General features: G+C 35.7%; 2 protein-coding genes and 1 long non-coding RNA gene across 7 annotated transcripts in view; 2 read left to right on the top strand and 1 right to left on the bottom strand.

The window, feature by feature from the left end:
* Positions 1–563: 563 nt before the first annotated feature.
* LOC100748114 (signal recognition particle receptor subunit alpha homolog) lies at positions 564–4,390 on the top strand. 2 transcript variants are annotated; one of them, XM_012392011.3, is made up of 8 exons: positions 565–826; positions 1,016–1,385; positions 1,813–1,854; positions 2,119–2,260; positions 2,340–2,478; positions 2,564–3,096; positions 3,184–3,598; positions 3,680–4,390. In XM_012392011.3, exons 1-8 carry the CDS (start codon positions 710–712, stop codon positions 3,803–3,805), a joined length of 1,884 nt encoding a protein of 627 aa, XP_012247434.1. In that variant the 5' UTR covers positions 565–709; the 3' UTR covers positions 3,806–4,390. The 2 variants fall into 2 exon arrangements, with proteins under 2 accessions (XP_003484452.1, XP_012247434.1); XM_003484404.4 differs by lacking the exon at positions 1,813–1,854 and having other exon boundaries at positions 564–826.
* Positions 4,228–18,791, bottom strand: part of LOC100747990 (ammonium transporter Rh type A) — a 44,458-nt gene continuing 29,894 nt past the window's right edge. For 3 of the 4 annotated variants that reach the window (XM_012392209.3, XM_012392158.3, XM_012392269.3), the window contains 8 exons: positions 18,383–18,569; positions 13,671–13,821; positions 12,102–12,249; positions 11,002–11,220; positions 10,830–10,912; positions 6,350–6,493; positions 4,949–5,114; positions 4,228–4,630 (listed from right to left, as the gene is read on the bottom strand). In XM_012392209.3, coding sequence (XP_012247632.1) covers positions 4,473–4,630; positions 4,949–5,114; positions 6,350–6,493; positions 10,830–10,912; positions 11,002–11,220; positions 12,102–12,249; positions 13,671–13,821; positions 18,383–18,569 — 1,256 coding nt within the window. In that variant the 3' untranslated portion in view covers positions 4,228–4,472. The remainder of the gene's footprint in view (positions 4,631–4,948; positions 5,115–6,349; positions 6,494–10,829; positions 10,913–11,001; positions 11,221–12,101; positions 12,250–13,670; positions 13,822–18,382; positions 18,570–18,791) is intronic. The other variant, XM_033321601.1, reaches the window with a different exon arrangement.
* Positions 6,427–11,221, top strand: LOC117152250. Its single transcript, XR_004462569.1, has 2 exons — positions 6,427–6,565; positions 10,990–11,221. It is a non-coding gene; the product is annotated as an uncharacterized LOC117152250 (long non-coding RNA).

Genomic DNA, 18,791 nt, shown 5'->3' with positions numbered 1-18,791 from the left:
TACTTTATAATTATTATTATAATTACATTAGATTTGTTTTTCGAAAATAGAAAAATGTTTACTTACAAATTTATACGATGTTGAATATTTAATAGAAAAAAATATGTATAAACATATACATATGTATATATATAATTATGATACTTTTCAATCATACTTTTTAAATCAATATTTTGGACAAAAATGTTAAATTAATCTTTTTTTTTGTATGTATATATATATATATAATATCGTATTTAAATTATTTTTGTAAGGAATGAAGCAATGTAAAAGTAATAATGAATAATTTTATGTATCTTTTATGTATTATAATAGTATAATGTTTATTAATAATAATAATAATACTTATTAATATTTAGTAGTAGTATAATATACTTCATATTATTGTGCATTTAACAATATTACATAATCAAGATTAAGAATTTTTAGTATTCTAAATTTTAGTACATCTAAAACTTCATATATGTACTTAAAATATGCGGGTCTTGCGTGTGGCGCCTTTTTGTGTCACTAACATGGCATTCCGTTGCAATGTACAGTTGCCTTAAAACTTCTCGATGTTTACGTTTCATCGTATCTTATAGTTTTTGCTTTAAGGTTTCTTCCAGTGTCTGTCTGACGTGTACAAAAATCAAAGTGCACGATCATCAATAGGTTAGATTGTAACATCAAATCAAACATTTTTTTATTACTAAGAAATCGTATAATCATGCTCGACTTATTTACTATATTCAGTAAAGGTGGTATTGTTCTATGGTGTTTCCAAAGCACCTCGCAAATATTTGCTCCTAGTGTTAACGCACTAATACGAAGTGTCATATTGCAAGTAAGTGTTGCTGTCAATGATATTTATTTTTTTGACTTTCGTTATGTCCATATGGAGTACTATTAAAAGTTTGATCTTAATGTTGAAGAGGGATTAAATTCGAAAAAAGGAGTAGCTTCCATATTTAAATAATCGATCAGTTAAACAACTAATATTTATCATAATGACATTTTGTATGTTTTTTTACAGGAACGTACGGGAAATCATACCTTTGAATACGATTCCTTACGCTTGCAGTATAAACTCGATAACGAGTTTGAGCTAGTGTTTGTTGTTGCATATCAAAAAATACTACAATTGTCGTATGTAGACAAATTTTTAAACGACATCCACTTAGAATTTAGAGATAGATTCAAAAATGAATTGGAGAACTCTAAGTGGTTTTACAATTTCGAATTTCAAAATAATTATGAGCATGTACTTGCTATGGCTGAACAATGGGCACGAACTCAGGCTAAGATACCTAAACAAATGCGTACTTTTGATGAAAGTCAAAAATCAAAAAAGACTGTTGCTAGTATGATTGAACGGAAAGATGACAAAGATAATAAAAAGCAGGGTATGTAATGAATGTAATTTGGAGATTTTATTCAATGTCTCTTTTATTTATTTCAAATGCTTTGCCTTTAGTAAGCTTAAGATATTACTAATTACTTTGTTTCTGTAGCTTAATACTATCTGTATATTCTTTTTACATTATTATTTCTTTTTTATATTGGAAGGCTTAAAATGGTTTAGGTATAATTCTTTATATAATACAAATAGTTCTATTATTTATGATTATAACATTGCCAATGGTTTTTTGGAGTAATCTAGAATTACTTTTTATTAGCCCTTTCATTTATTTTTTACTGTTGAGTATTTTAAGCTGCTGAGGATATTTGTCTAGGATTTAATATAGAATCACAAGCAATTTTCATTTAGGTAGTAATATGTCCTTTCCAATGTGGGTATCACTAACAGGAAATGGGGATCTTCGCTTCTAGGTAAAAGGAAGACGGGAGTTAGTACTAATAGAGATGATCAAAGTAAGTGATTTTGGATTTTACATACACACGTAATCTGCTGCATAAATGAATTATATGTTACTGCTATGGATTAACAATATTAACAGTGACTGGGTCTATGAGAGAATTAATATCTTCCATGTTATGATATAAGTTAAATATCCCCAATAATGAATTATTAAATTTTAAAAAGATAATTAAATGTCTGTAACAGTTCGTCTATTTTCCTTTTTCTTTCTAGTAATTTTTAGTCTTTTATGTTCTGATCTTTATTTAATTCCACAGTGAAAATTCAAGAGGTCCCTAAACAGGATTTGTCAAACAATCAAGTAAATCATAACGGAGAAATGGATGAAGAAGTTTTAATCGCAAATCGTATGAAATTGGCTCAAAAAATGAATAATCAAAAGAAAAAAGCTGATAAACAGTGAGTTTCTTACATTTAGAAACAATAAATTTTGTACTGTATGAAATAATATGCTATATACAATATTTATGTTTCATAGAAAAAGCCAAAAACCTGAGAAAGCTGGCAAGAAACCCCGCGTGTGGGAATTAGGTGGGACTATCAAAGATCTTGCTGCTTTGGAACGCACCAAAGATAAACCAGAAGAAAGTGGCGATTATGTGGGAGCTGATAAAACAGTATAAATTATTTATTTTTAATTAAATAATTGTTTAATAATTTATTCATAATTAAAGAATGAAATTTTCAAAATTGTCTTTTTAGTTAGTAGGCCAGATGAAAGGTGGCATTCGTGATATAGTAGTTGAAACTGATTCTGAGGATGAGTCTGACGAAGAAATGGAGAATCCCAAACCCCAAGTACAAAAGAAAAGCAACAGTATGTTTTCAATGTTCAAGAGTTTGGTTGGTAACAAGTCTTTGAAACATGAGGATATGGCTCCAGTTTTGGAAAAATTAAAAGATCACTTGATTTCGAAAAACGTAGCAGCTGATATTGCTCAAAAATTGTGCGATTCTGTCGGTGTAAAGCTCGAGGGAAAAGTACTTGGTACGTTCGATAGCGTGACTAGTACCGTCAAAGCCACGCTGACCGACGCATTGGTGCAAATACTGTCTCCAAAGAGACGTGTGGATATTCTGCGAGACGCAATGGAAGCAAAAAAAAATAACAGACCTTATGTTATGACTTTCTGCGGCGTAAATGGGGTGGGAAAATCCACAAATCTAGCGAAAATTTGTTTTTGGCTTATAGAGAATAATTTTCGTGTGCTAATTGCAGCGTGTGATACATTTAGGTGCCTTATTTATTTACCACAGTTTCTATTTCATTAATTTTTTATTTTAATATAGATGTGTTGTATTTTCAAATAATTTCATTTCAGAGCTGGTGCAGTTGAACAATTGAGAACTCATATGCGCCACTTGAATGCTCTTCATCCGCCAGAGAAGCATGAAAATCAATCTATGGTTCAATTGTATGAAAAAGGTTATGGGAAAGATGCTGCTGGTATTGCCATGGAAGCGATCCGTTTTGCTAAGGATCTGAAAATCGATGTAGTTTTGGTGGATACCGCGGGCAGAATGCAAGATAACGAACCATTAATGAGAGCCTTGACTAAGTTGATCAAAGTAAACGAACCAGATTTAGTACTCTTTGTTGGCGAAGCTCTTGTTGGAAACGAAGCTGTTGACCAATTGGTAAAATTTAATCAAGCACTAGCCGATCATAGTCAATCCACCAATCCTCATATCATTGATGGCATCGTGTTAACTAAATTTGATACAATCGATGATAAGGTGAATAGAATCTATCAACAGGATATAATTAAATATTTATCACGATATATTGTTATACTGTTTATTGTTATTGGTTTTCAGGTAGGCGCGGCAATTTCTATGACGTATATTACTGGACAACCCATCGTTTTTGTTGGGACAGGGCAAACTTATACTGATTTGAAGTCATTAAACGCAAAAGCCGTGGTACATGCATTAATGAAGTAATTGTTGATTTGAATAATAAAAGACGATATTAAAATTATTATATAAAAAAATTAATTAAAATTTCAATGGATTGTTATCAATTATTTCGTGGAATTAATTATCTCTATTATAATAATAATTACAATTATATACAAAAAGTTTAGCAAGAATAATATATTATCGTGTTTAAATACATATGTATTATTTTTGATTATCTTTCATCGATCTATATTGCTCTTATGATAAATTTTTTAATACGCTAGCGTTTAAACGACTCGGTAAATACTGCTATTCCTAGAATCCCTCGAATTCGTTATAAATGATTTATGATATAAATTTATGGTGTTTTCTAAGAAATATAAATAACGTGATTAAAAAAGGAAGATGGAATGCCATACATTCTTCGTATGCTTCGCTTTTCTTTCAACAATTATTTTATTTCGTATGCTCTGTCTGTAATATTGATTTTTCAGTTTCCTGCCACTTGTTGAATACGTAGCATATAAATTGACCGTTCCTCTTGCAAGAATATTGTTGCACCAGTGAAAATGCGTCGTATATGTAATGTTTAACAAATTGTTTAATAAATTTTACAAGTTTTCCTAAGTTCAGGGTTCTATTTTTGTCATTTATTTGCATTCACGTGCAAGCGTAATATTTTTGCTGTTGTTGATAACAAGGACTCGTCTCAGATATGGGCCATCGGTAATTGGTCGCCGCCATAGCTGTTGCCTTCCTTGATTTTCGACTCCTGCGTGGCTTCCTCTTCCAATTCCCAATTGGCTTCATCGTCGAACTTTTGCTCCTCGGAAATCAAACTGCAGAGCGACATCCGCATCATTAAACCTACGCAAGAATTTATTTGTCCCAGTGCGATGTCGATATGATTTTAAAGCGAGCTATGTATAAATTTACATTTCTTTTCTGCGTATCCTCTTCCAGAAGAAGAAAGAAATAAAAAAGAAGGAGAAAAACGCACAATGTCCTAGAGAATGTGATTACAATTAAAATTGAAAGAAAATATAGTAAGTAAATATTTAGATGCCAATCAATATTCTAATAACTGTTTATGTTCCTTCTTTTAATTCGAGAAAGATCCAACGAGGAGTTGTGCAATGTATTATTTTCAAAATGTCACCTGGATTATCAATGAGAAACGATTACCTGTTACTAATCCTGAAACGATGGCTATTCCCACTGTAATTACTAGTACTAATAATTGATAGCCAGCCTGTTCCCCTGCTGTTCTGTTAGAGCCAGCTGATATACCATAATTGTCTCTCATCTCGGCCAACTTTGCTTCAGAGTTTGGTGCTCGCGCGGGGAAGATCTAAAAAGAAGAAGAAGCGAGATAAATTTTCTATGAAACAATACGCGAATTGAAGATCACTCCTGATTTTCAGCAGGTAGATTGCGAAAGTAAATTGCAAGTAAATTGCATAATTCTGAATCTTTCAGTAATAATTATAAACTTACATACGTAAATCGTATTTTATACAATATCGTTTTTATCAAAATCATTCAAAAGCCTTCAACGTGCACTTCATAATAACGACGTATTATTTTTTAGACGTTTGCCGCCATCTGACTTTAAAGATAAATTTCAAATGTCGCTACTGTGGCGACATCCATCTTTGAAGAGAAATTTAAAATTTGTCTTCAAAGTCGGATGGTGGCAGTATGACGGCTTTAAATATTTAATGCTTCGACTAATTAATAGTGTCATCAGAAAAATATGCCGATCGCATAAAAAATTGATCAGTACCTCGAGCTGAGTTACAACAGATATTTAGATTGTACGTTTAGCCAGTGAAAATGTAAGTGAGAATGTGTAGACATCAGACGATATCTATATAGTAACTTGAAGTCACGTAGCTATCGGTTATCGAGTGTATGATTGCTTATAACGAGAGAATTTAGATGGCAAGTAATGATTGTGTTGAGAAATAGAAGTACCGACAAGTAATGTATCTTGAGAAATAGAAATATTGTTCCTAGAATAGCTAGTCACGGAATGGAGAACGTAATGGTGCCCTCTGGTACAGCACAGAGTATAGCGCTTACTTCAGAACTTCCGACACATATGTATACGGCTTGCATACAGTCTTTATACAGGCTTGCAGTGATTCGGTCACGCAGGATTCTATATCCTAACATCAAAAATTTCCAATATACCAAAAGAAAAGGGAAGCATAGATCGAAATGTTAAAAATCATTTCTAACCTCTCCTAACAACGTTTTGGTAGAAGATACCAAGATTCACCGACACAGAGAATATAGAACAAAGATCACTGCGATCGTCCCCTAGGATTTAGATCGAAAGACTAAAGTTACGTTGGCCAGCGAACAACAACAACAGCCACGAGTTTCTTACGTTCACCTACCGGGATATCCGTTTCACGACCGATAGATTAAGCGATCTCTGAGGCTTTTCGTCCTCGTAGAATGGACAGAAGTTGGCCGCTATTCACCGGCTAGTCGCGTATTTAGTGTCCTTCCGCGAACTCAATTACCCGAAAGCCAGTCGCCAATTAATCCTTCGTTAAGAAGAGGAAACTTACGTACCTCGTAAAGGGAATAATCGTAAGAGGCTTCAGTGGCGAGGCCTGCCATCAGTGCGCCAAAGATACCACCTAAAACGCCGGGCATGCCGTGGAGATTGTGCACGCCGCACGTGTCATGAATCCTCAGACGTTTTTGGATCAGCGGCTGGAAGAAAAAGTGGAAGAATCGTGACCAAAAGCCTGGAAATTGCAAGTTTGAAGGAGATTGCTGTAACTGGTGAGCCAAGCCATTCCTTATTTTTTTCAATTTGATTTTTCTACCGATACCGAAGGCACGATGTGAAAAGTTGATACAATGAGATAAAAACGAATAGGTAAATTTGAAAGTTCTTTTATCGCACATGAAAAGAAGATAAAATTCGCGTATGTTCAAGCATACGATTGCTTGTTGTATTGTTCGTAAATAGGTTATGTAGTAGTTGAAAGAATTGATACAATCAAGATGTTAAACTTGTAAATTCTTCTATCGAAAAATAACGAGAAAAAGTATGATTTTTATATATTCAAGCACGAGATTGCTTATATTTTTTACAGATATGTGATATAGTAGTCAAACCGTGAACAATTCCAGTTTGAAATCAATCGCTTGGTTTTCGAAAAATTGAACACTGCATTAAACATACAGCCGGTATTTTTATATTTATCGGAACGTATCGGATTAATGCGAAGAATGAACGAGGGTTAAGAAGATAAATTGCAGGATGAAGTTAAAGTGGATGACTTCCGGGGAACGGCGGTTAGAATCGTGAGGGTTGATAGTAAGGATGAAGTCGAGGCTATAATTAGGGTATTGGGGTTGATGATGGGTGTAGATGAGAGGTAATGATTGGGCACTAATGGGGACAAGCGGGGGGTTTGAACTGATTCACGGAGTAGTTTGTGAATTTTTGGTGCGACAAATTGGCCTTTCTTTTAAGAGACACGCACTGTACATTTTTTATCTCTGCAAAAATGTTACTCCGTTTCGTTACTGTTTCATTTACTTTTGTTTGTTATTCACTTTTTTTATTAATATAAAAAATTACTTCTTTGTAAAGCGATTATAATTTCGTGAAAGTTTCTTCAGTTTTCTTTTTATCTATTTTTTAAATTTCTTTTTACGATCATTCATCATCCTTCTCCAATTTCCTTCAACGTCATTTTTCATCTCGTGTCGATCTTCTTCAATGAATGTTTAAAAATAGAATTTGATTTTTTTCTGCTATTAGAATAAAATTTCGAACGTCATTTTAAACATATATTTAGCACATATTTTTTTTATGGTCACTGTTCGAAGCAATTTGACAGTGGTCGACCAAATGATCTTACATTTCCCCGATTTTCGTTTGTCGTTCTGCTGTGTGTTACGTCTGAATAAAATACATTCAGTTTATTGGAAAACCAATTTGTTAATTTGTTTCCTGCATCAGCTGAACGCTTCCCACCTTTTTTTTTGTTACCGTTCCTTGTTTTAGTTTTTTTTACTTAATATCGCTGTTTCCTTTGAACATGGGACGCGCACCGTGTCGAAAAATGTTACTCCCGCCGTAATTTTCATTTTTACAAAATTTAGGAGGACAAACTAAGAGAGAAAAAGTTGATGGAAAAAAAATGTATCTCGTACGAAAATGTAGCATTCGTATATTTGTTGTTCTCGTCGTTTTTTCAATCAAAGTGAGAGACTAAAAAGAATCGTAGCTATTACGTCCTTGTTTCTTTCTCTGTGCTATTTATATTTTTTTCTCGAGAAGAATATGAAAATTTAAGTTGGCAATTTGAATAACGTTTAATTAAAATGCATTTCGTTAGAGTAGTCAAGGTTATTAATTTTTTCATACATATTTTTTCACTTCCCCTTTATATTTTATTATACGTTGTTAATCGCTATTAACGCTAATCATAATAATAACGCATTCGAAACGTACGATAATTGTTCCTCCTAAATTTCACGCAAATTCGCGACTACCTACACGTTTCCCAGATATGCTTATATTTACTGTTATGCTTTCCACTGACTGTTCTGTGGAAAGCATAGATCTACGCGAGCGTTAAACGGGCGAAAGATAACAAAACCGGAAAATCTAAGTGGATGATGCGTACCACGTTGAAAACAATTTAGTTTTAATTTTTTCTCCCTTTTTTTCCGTCGTTACGACTTTCACGTACAAAATATTACTTCCATGTGCTTTATCGTTCTACTTGCAAAGACATTAGTCTCTTTTTACCTCTGATGAATGTTCATTTTATATTATCATTGTTACTTTTAAATTTTATTCATTATCTTTTAACGCTCTGTATAATACTCTGATAATTTTTTGGTAGAAGATCCGCTTGTAACAAATTATTGTTTTCTCTTTGATAAAGTTGGACTCTTTAACCCTTTTAACTTTTAAGAAGAAATATCTTGTCAGTTTTGTATAAGTTAGAATTTCCAGATTATTTCTTCTGGATTATAATTTTCGATAAATTGGAGTTTTCGCAGATCTCTGTTACCTCTCTTAATTCTTCTTAGTAATATCACACGAAAGCAGTAACTCTACTAATAACTAGACTAATTTCCAGGGAACTTTCAACGAAGGAATTTAGCATAGACACGAGGAGATTTTCGTTATCGAAAAAAATCGCTGATTAATACGGTTAAACCGCGTTTGATCCGTACGTGTTCGGAAGTTCCAGCGCGGAAGGAAAAGGGCGCGGAAATCAGAAGAACAAAGTACATAAAGAATATGGAATTAGCGAGCCGCGAAGGAAACCTCGCCGCATGAATCGCGCGGATGATTAAAAGAACTTCTGACGAAAGTTCTTCGCGATGATTATTCGTCTTCCGCGGATCTTCCTAAGTCAATACCGCTATCGCGCGTTTTCTCTATTCCGTTGTCGAGACTCAGGGCGAAAGGAAAGGGTTTAAACATTTTAAAGTCTGTGTTCCGCGCAAATTAAGGAACAATTGGTTAAATTACGTGGTATCGATAGTTCGACTCTTTCTTCGTTATTCTTATCTTTTATTGATCTTTTCTTTATGCTATCCCCTTGTGCTATCCTTCTTTGGGATGTTTTAAGAGTATTTTAAACGTTATTTTTTAACGTTACAGATATTTATACAAAGTGCGTATCGTTGCATAATTATTGCAGTAATACGATTATCAATGCGTGACAAGCACAAAACTTCATTGAAGAGTATAGTATTTATAAACGCTGTCGAGATTCTAAATATATCCGTTTCATACTAACGTTATTAGCGATACTGGTATTTTAAAGTAATTTCGCCATCTAAAAGTTGTTTGATTGTTTGTTGTAAAAGATGTTTGAAACTTAATCGAATTAGAAAACATAAACTTTCGAAGTCTAGAGAATTTTTAACGAGAATTGCATCTCTTTATATTTACAACGCTTATTTGTATATATTTTTTTTTGCATTTACTACATCCGTAAAATAAGTGCAACTTCGGAGAAGACAAAAGTTCTTAACTCAGTGAAAAACTGGATTTAGCGAGGAGCATGGCGAGTAAAAAAGATTCTTTTCTTCTTTTGCAAAGTATTTTACGATTTAATTTAGAGAAAAAAAAAGATATAATCGCGGTGGCAACTTTTACGATATGAAATCACGGCATTGACACAAGATTAACGAGAATCTGGCTAGTGGACGGTAACGAAATACGAAAGTAACGTGATATAGGCTGTTGGAGGTAACCATCGAGGATAACCGACGTCAGAGCCGATCACGTGCCAGTAAATTTAATTTGCTCGCGATTCATAATCGTTTGCCGGGCTTCACGTGCACGTCGTTTCATCGACGAAACCCACTTTCCGCGAAATTTATGTTTCCCACGTATATGAACCTCGCGAGAACTTTCCCCGCCACTTTGGCAGCTTAAAAATTTCAGTCGACCTCGTCAACGCTTTGCACGGGGCTTCTACTATGATTACATCGAACGGGACCACTCACCTTTCGAACTTAAACTTACCTTCGTTACATAATATCACATGGTACTGTCACTTCTGATTCTTTTGTAGTTAATTTTACCTCAACAGCTTTACGTTTCGAATCGTGTAATTATTAACTGTCGTTGGTATTTTAATTTTACACACTCTGCGACTTTGCATAATATCAAAAATAATATCGAATCATTTAAAATAACATAACAGTGATCATCATGGTCGTTTTGTAACCACGTTTCTGTTTCGAAATAATTACGATCTCCGTGAAACCTCGCTACCTGTACGCTGTCGTAGTTTCAAAAAATCCTTTCGTTTTAACATAGATCCTCTGAAAATAATTGACGTTTCATAATTCTTACCTTTACCAACGGCGAATCCTAAAATCAATCCAACCACTGCTTGTCTCCTATCGATCGAGGCACGTCTATTTCTCACAATCTCAAACATTCTGCATTCTCGTTTCTTTTTTTTTCAAACGTTCCAACTACCAGCGAAACTTTCATCATCCATCCGATTCGTCCGTTCTTCTCACACGCGTTTAAAGCAAGAAAGGAGCCAATTACCGTGAGATATTTGTATCCTAATACGCTGAGTAGCCCGGCTAGAGCACCCACGGCCAAAGCACCCACTGGTTTGCACATCATGCCTGTATTTATTCAGAAAATGTCGACTGGTTAGACGCACGGATCGAGTACCGTCCAATGTAAATCTCCGATTAATTAGATCGTCTTGTACCTGCTGCGGTGCCGATGGCTACACCGCCGGCCAACGTCGAATTCTGCACGTGTACCATGTTGAATTTGTTATCCTTGGAGACTAGGGCGGAGGTCGCGAAAGCGATCACACAGCTGGACGAGATGGACAGAAGAGTGTTTATAATGGCCCTTTGCTGATCGTCTCCTTGCAGAGCGGCGCTGTTGAACGATGGCCAGAACAACCACAGGAACACGGTGCCTGTCGAAGCAAACTATGTTCTCCTTTCCTCCGTTTCCCTCAAAGATACTACTATCTTTGTATTCGACGACGATGAATTTGCTCGCGATACGTGAATTTGTGGAACGCGAGTTTGTGCAACGAGCAATGACGCGATGTTTGAAGAGATGGCTATATCTTTGATAGTAGCTTTTAGCGTAGAGGCGTGGTTAAGTTACTTCGGCTATTAGCGAAATGCAGTTTCATTTTAAGACGATATAAATCGTTCGTCCGTGATCATCGCGTGCATGAACTTCCGAACAAAATTCAATGCTGTTCGTATCAGGTTGTTCGAAGAGTTTCTTTCGTTTTACGAGAAAATAATAGACGCACGATGTTTTTTGTTTGATATTATTTTGTCCAATTACGTAGGATTCATTCTGTTCTATTGAGATAAACACCGCGACATTTCACGGACTTGGTTTCACGTTTGTATAAAGGTGCACTGTTGTAAAAAGCACGCGAAAGAAAGGTAATTTTCGGACAACCTAATAATACGTGGAATATTTCGTTTAACTTCAAAATAAAAATATTTAGTCTACCGTAGACCAAGCAACGGTATATCGTGTGTACTAATGATATAAATATTCCAATTATTTTAAATTTCATAGAATTGTAGAATCTAGAAAAAGAAAGGAAGATATCGAACGAATCTTTGGAATTTCCTTTCGTAGTCTTCTCCGTGTTAAAAAATTGAATTTGATAGTATCGATCGATCGAAAGAGATTCAAAGACTCGATAAGTCGATGATCCTTCCGTAAGATTCTTCGAACTTAAACGATTATTTAACGTTGGAGGTATAATTTGACGAAGTTAGCGATGTTTCTCGATCGTGAAGCGGAGAAAAAATTAGAGAAACAGACCAATCATCGCGAAAATGTCAGAGTTGTAGGATGCTCCCTCGAGATTATGTTCCTTAGGCTTGTCCTTCATTCCAAATACGAAACTGACGGCAAGTCCAAAATATGCTCCGAACGCATGGACAAACATGCTATCGCCTGCATCGACGGCCTGCGAAATGAAAATTCATTTGACACAAAAAGAAAAAGAGAAAAAAAGAAAAATTGGCAGGACTCATTTTTATTACGAGTTCCTCGATCTGTAGTTATGATTTTTATTTTTTAAATCATTTCGTTTAGATTTCTGTTTCGTAGAGTAACGATATTTTCATCGATAAACGTTAACACGCGTAACACAGTAGAGATTTCATTTCTGTTTCGAGCAAAATCCCAAAGTAAATTGAAAATAAAATCGATAATAGCGAAAGTAAATAAGTTCGATGCGCCAGGACAATATGGAATACTGTGGAAACATGTTTGTTCACCGGTAATACACATCGTGCTTACGACTCTTTCGAACATTCACTGCCAGCAGTGATTTCAACGTGTGTTGGTCGAAGTTCCAGTAATTTTTAAAACGGAACTTTCGAAGAAATTTAATAAGGAAAGTAAGGAGGAGGAACGATTTGATTAGTACGTGTTCGTCCTACTTTTTTGGCTATCGATTACACGATAGTCGACTTTAGTTTGTCTTTTAAAATCGACCGCTTCGAATACTTTTTCGCAACTTTTCTAATTATCAGTATTCGCTAATCCTATTTCAACGTCGCGTCGTTTAAAAACTTTGAAATTTACGGAACTTTCGAAATTATACCGCGCGCGATTGCTCCTTCGAAAATATCAAACTTTTTGAAACTTTGGGACGAACAGAGATCGAAGAAAATCTATATAAATGTCTGTTTCGATCCTATGTCAGCGATGTTTCACTTTTATATATATATATATATCGATTATTCTGTGAAATAGAAAAAAGAAAAGGAGCAACATACTGTCCTTAAGGAAGAGAATTTAAAAAAGCCTATTTTCCCAACTTCTCTTCCGTTTTCGTTATCCAAAATTTATCATATAGAAGTCTTAAATTTAACTTCATAGATCAATGTTTCAAATGCTCGAGCTTTATTAAAAATAAAGAATCCTCAATGATACGTAAAATATTCAATTGTTCTCTAAACAGATGCATTCGATAATTATAGAACAGCACGCGCGTAATAACTTGCCGCTGTTCTTCGAAAACTATTATTTGAAATATTCTTAAATCGACTAGCGAGCCTGTACATACACTTGACAGCTTCTCCGCGTTACAAGAAATTTCCTGCCTCTATTCTTTCAAAATTAACCAACAACCCAGCACGCCCCTGACAATCTCATTTTATTAGCAAAAATTCCTCTTCGATCTCTGCGCCCCATCCATCACCCAATATCCATCATTTTCTTCCGCAGAAGCCGATAACGCGCCTAGCGGAAAGCCTCTCTACGTGCCGTTGAACCGGTCGTTTCCGGTATCGAGCGGAAACTCGCGCTCTCGATGGCGGGTCGTTTGAAAATCGAGCGTGACGCTCGTAAACGCGCCCGAAGAAGCAGGAGTTGACTTACCATGAGCAGATGCTCTCCCACGTACTTGTTCACGGTGAACATGATCAGCTCGAAAATGCCCATGAATACGAGCTGCATGTAGGTCGTCTTACCCAGCAAAGCGCCCATGGATATCAACGGCGTGGCCACCGCAACGTCCGCGTTCAGCAGGCTGAAAGTTGCCACGTGGGTTGATCGATACGCGCGTTATTAACCGACTGCTAGTCGCCCCGAAAACCGGAGATCAGTATTCATAACATGGATGCGCGATCTCGACTGTTATGCAAACAGGTCGGATCACGGAACCGGAACACGGACGTGATATCCTGGTGGTTCGTTCTCGCGGATCTAGCGCGACCATTCCTTCGCGCCTCTGCGGTTCGCGTATAGTAATCAGAGTGAATCTACGTTTTATTTTTCTTTTCGTTTTCTACTTCTATTCCTTTGGAATATTATGGAAGATGGGACGTTGACTCTTTCGAACAAGCTTCCCAGCTACCATGCTCTTTATCCTTGTTTTTTTAACGCTGTTCGAGATAACTGAAACAACGGTTGTCAGTGAGAGGCAAGCGAGAGGCGGCCGGGTAGCGCGTGAATAATTTCCGATGTTATTGGCTTGGCAACTAAGTGATCGCGGATTTTGTCATTAGGTGGCATTGACAAAATGCCAATAGTTCGTGAGAATGTAGGTAGAGAAAGATTTTTCGTAACACCGCGTTTAGAAAGCGAAGATATGTAGAACGAAAATTGAGATGGGAATAAATTTAACTTTTGGATGAGTTCGAGAAACGGAAAATCCCGACTGAAGGAAGTGATTGAGAAATATTAACCATTCCAACGAAGAATTTACCAGTCTATTCGGTGAACAAGGTGATGTGAAATTACCATGATGCGATGTATTATTAATGTGATACGAAGGATAAGATCGTAGAAGATTTTGTAGGTGGAGAACATTGTACCTATAGATATTTATCAAACGGTAATTATTCTCTAGGAATATATACATTTTGAAGAACTTGTCTACAGTGTTGTAGCGTTTTATTCGTATCATATATTAACGAACGTAGAACCCAAGGAATTTGGTGTTTAATAGAAAAAGTTTATTCGCAGATTAAACACAGATCAAACACTCCGTGTAAAAATTCAATGTAAAATGTCTCTTTTATTTCCGCTCGATCCTCTCGTTCCATTACTCGTTCTATATATTTTTCAATGCACTTTTACACATATTCGTGTACGAATTACTTAATACGAGTAAATAATCGTTGTAACAGATACGAACGAACAACGTAGAGACTGCGAAAGTAATTACACTAACAAACAAGCGATACAGCGATATTCCACTTTATGATCACTTTTCGTTTGGAAATTCAAGCGGACTGTTATTCGAGGTAGACTTTTTCTCTTATTGCGATAGGCCAGCGTGAATTCGAGGCTCGACGAAGGGAAAAAAGAGGACTCGAAACACAGAGTATTCGTTGCACACTTTTTCGGCTTATCAACTATTCATGCATCAGGTAAACACAATCCTACAAGCTGGCTTTGGCATTCAATCGTGCATCGGCCGGTTCGAATATATTTTGCAGCAGTATCCGACAAAAATATCCTCGGACTTTTCTGCCAATAGGAACCTGATGTGTATATTACCGGGACTGCTATACGAATTTATTTGTTTCCAATAGCTATATATATGTACGAGTACCATGCGTTTTTCGAATACAGTGACGTAGACGAGGCGCGAACTTCGGCCTTGTGTCACGCAAGAATTTCCAAAATTCTTCCCGATGACGATAATTTTGCGAATATTTGTAAAAATCTCGATCGAAGCGATACAAGTTCCAAACAGAAGATATTCTGATAATTTTTTACAAAAGCGAATAGTCCATAAATTGCTATTTATAAGTAGTTGTAAATATAGTGTTTTTTTATCCGATAGTCTATCACATGTACATTTTCTTCTTCTTGTTTATTTTTTATTCTTTTTATTCTAAAATCAAATTTAACTTTTCGTAATATCGATTCGTAATATCGAGAAGGATCGGCGCTATTTTACATCGTTGAACTAACATCGTGACAACGAAATTTCTTATTTTTAAAAAATGTCTTGATTCTTGAAATTGAGAAATTTTACCTTCGAATCTTGGAGAATATTTTGCAAAAAGACAGTAACATGAAATATCGGAGTGTGCACTGGTATTTCGTAATTAGTTAGATTATTCAAATGGAAAAGCATCTGTAAATTGTGCGAGGGAAGGTAGGAAATATGGAATTAATACATCTGTCTTAAGCAGCGAGCTTTAGAAGCTTGTGGCAAACAACTGCGCGCTTTGTTACTTTGTTCAACACTATCGTGGATCGTGAAACCACTTAGGGAAGCTATATAACATTCTGCGATATTGTTGCGGTGCCTTAGATGCTTTAGGCCCTAAGAATGCTTCAAGTTGAATACCCAGAAAACCTTTGCCGGATTAAAGAAACTTTATGTAACATCGTGCAACAGACTCCGTACAGTATACTCCAAAATTGTTCTTGCAATTTAGAGTCTCGCGTGACGCGTTAGATTCGCGTTAAAATTATTTCCAACTTTCTTGCAAGATTGTGTAGCATCAAAGCGTACGAAAGTTGTGAGAAAATCTCGCGACGTTACGCAATAATTTTTCCACGCATTGGAAGTTTATAAAACGTTTTAAAATGTAGCCGAGTCAATTTGAAATATCGTTGCAAATAGGAAAGATTCTTCGGAATATTTCCATATTACACATGCGACTATTTGCAACAATATTCTAAAACAATATCGAGTACTTTACGAGTTTATAGAATGTTTTAGAACAGCTTGGAGTATTTCGAAATCGTATTTTCCTCTCTCTAAACAACTTCAACGTTACACCATACACGCCATTATTTTGACTTTGTAGATCGTTGTGGAGTATTACAGTACAGAGTAGAGCAGGTTTATACGTAGAACATTTTGGAAATAGTTTAGAATAATTCGCAACGTAGTTGCATATTGGAATTCCCTCTCTAGGGAATTGCTATGTTACTCGGAAACATTTTTACGATACCCTTGAATATTATAGGCTATCCATAATACTGTAGGATAGTTTGTAACTTTGTTGTAGTAAATCTGTAGATCGACGACATCTTTGAAAAACTTTCAGTTAAGTTCGCAGTGTTGCAACAATGATTTAAAAGTCCGTGGAATTTGTCAGAACGTGTCCGACGATATTTTCAAGTTTTCTATAACATACCGATTATTTGGAAAAATAGGTCGAAATTTGTTTTCTATTTTTTTTTTTACTAATAATAACAACGACTAACCGAGTGAAATAAAAAGTTAGATTCTTCGTCAAAACGAAATATTATTAACAGCGAGACAAAAGAAAAGTAGTTGATAAGACTTTTGTTAACCAGAATACGAATGTTGGAAAAATACGAAGTCTACTATTTAATGGACGTAATGTATACGGAAAGGTGATATCGTGTCTCCTAAGGTTTTAAAGTAAAATCATGGAAAGGACTGGTGTATGAAAAGGATGCTCGGAAAGAGTTAATTTAACTCTGAGAAAAGTCGCGTAATGAATATTATATGTTTCAATTAGCTTGCTTACAACCTTAATTCCATGATAATTCCGACTCGGAATCTGGTCAAGCGAGGAAGTTTTCAACGATTCAGAATATCCTCATTGTGAATGCGACGACATAATTAGCCGCGAGAGTAATTACTTTCGCTTTCGTTAGTTTCTGCCTCTCAAAGCACCGTTCTCCGTTTCCGTGATCCTTGCGAAAATCTTACCGCCAGTAATTTCGAATCTTCTTTGATTTAAAATTTTTGAAAATCTCGTTTACGTCATCCTTAATTAATAATATGCTTCAACCAAAACCGAAATACGTTTCTATCGTTTTATCGCGGTCACAACGAAGCAGCGCTGTGATCGAAAAAGAATAAAATTTCCTGTACTTTGTTCCTTGCGTAAAATTATTATTTACGAATATTTCCGTTTTAAAGCTTTTAACTGTATTATCTGCTATACACGTTTTTGTAACAGTTTCCGCTATTGTAAATATTTTAGTTTTGGATGTTGGACGTGAAAAATATTCAAGTCGCAGGAAATTTTTTATTCGTTGTACGTTACCGCGAAGAATCGCTGAGTTAAATAAAATACGTTTTACAATTAAATAAAATTACAGTGAATTTTATTCAACCGTTGTATTCCTGTGCTTTTTCTCCCCTCGCAAATTGTTATGCAAATTCGTTAGCGTTCCCATTACATATATGTATTTGCAAAGCGCGAGAACCAATCACCATTTATAATTCCATCAGCCGTGTAATTTGTAATTCAAAATTTCGAAAGCAGCTCGTGGATTAGCGAAGCTTAGCCAAACGATCTATAATTCGTGAGGTTTGTTTGAAACTTTTAAAACTACCAGTTCCACGATGGAAGTTTTCATTTAATTATTTTAATGGAACGCTTCGTCAGCTACATATGCATTGGAAAAACTTTTCCATGGGATTAACCATAGGCTCCCCGATTTACGGCTAGACTATCCGGTTTTTTCGGTAATTTCCTACGGTTGGTCGTGTTACAGAACTTTAGACACGGCGTTAAATAACCGATGTAAATATAAATTATTCGTATAAACGTAATAGGAAATTGATTATCGCGATATTGCCGAAATAATACGAGAAATGAAAATAAAACTGCGATAAATATCGTGATAAAAATCTCACCAACCTTTTTAACGACAAGGGAGACGCGTTGTCTATCTGGAAATTCGTCACTCCCTCGCAGATCATGGCAACCTGGATCAAAATAGCGCCGAGTAGGAACGTCAGTCCAATCGCGCTTTGTCCGTATCTTCTTAGAAACGTCATCAGGAAGCCGAATCCGATCCAGATCATCACGTGGACATCTTGATACACTGAGTCGTTTTAACGTTGGCCCGAAATCGCACGCGTGCACAAGGGGAAAACAGAAAGAGCTCTTTGTAGGCGCATGCACAGCTCGCGTGCGGTTAATCAGCCTGGCTCGCTCGCTCGTTTGTTCGCCGGAGATCGGTGTTAATCGCTCGTTAATTGATCGTTGTAATTACGTGGCCCGTTCGAAGGAAGAACGCGGTTTCTCAGAAATGGCTGGGGCGATT

The sequence above is a fragment of the Bombus impatiens genome, unplaced genomic scaffold (genome assembly GCF_000188095.3).
Source record: "Bombus impatiens unplaced genomic scaffold, BIMP_2.2 scf_0010, whole genome shotgun sequence".
NCBI classification, from domain to species: Eukaryota; Metazoa; Arthropoda; class Insecta; order Hymenoptera; family Apidae; genus Bombus; species Bombus impatiens.
The sequence above is the reverse complement of the archived record's forward strand: the minus strand, read 5'-3'. Positions and strand labels throughout refer to the sequence as shown.

Bases quoted from the DNA above. Each gene is read 5' to 3' on its own strand.
- LOC100748114 (XM_012392011.3), top strand. From the start codon at position 710: ATGCTCGACTTATTTACTATATTCAGTAAAGGTGGTATTGTTCTATGG. The intron at 2,479-2,563 runs GTATAAATTATT...TTGTCTTTTTAG, and splicing joins ATGTGGGAGCTGATAAAACA to TTAGTAGGCCAGATGAAAGG. The intron at 3,599-3,679 runs GTGAATAGAATC...ATTGGTTTTCAG, and splicing joins TTGATACAATCGATGATAAG to GTAGGCGCGGCAATTTCTAT.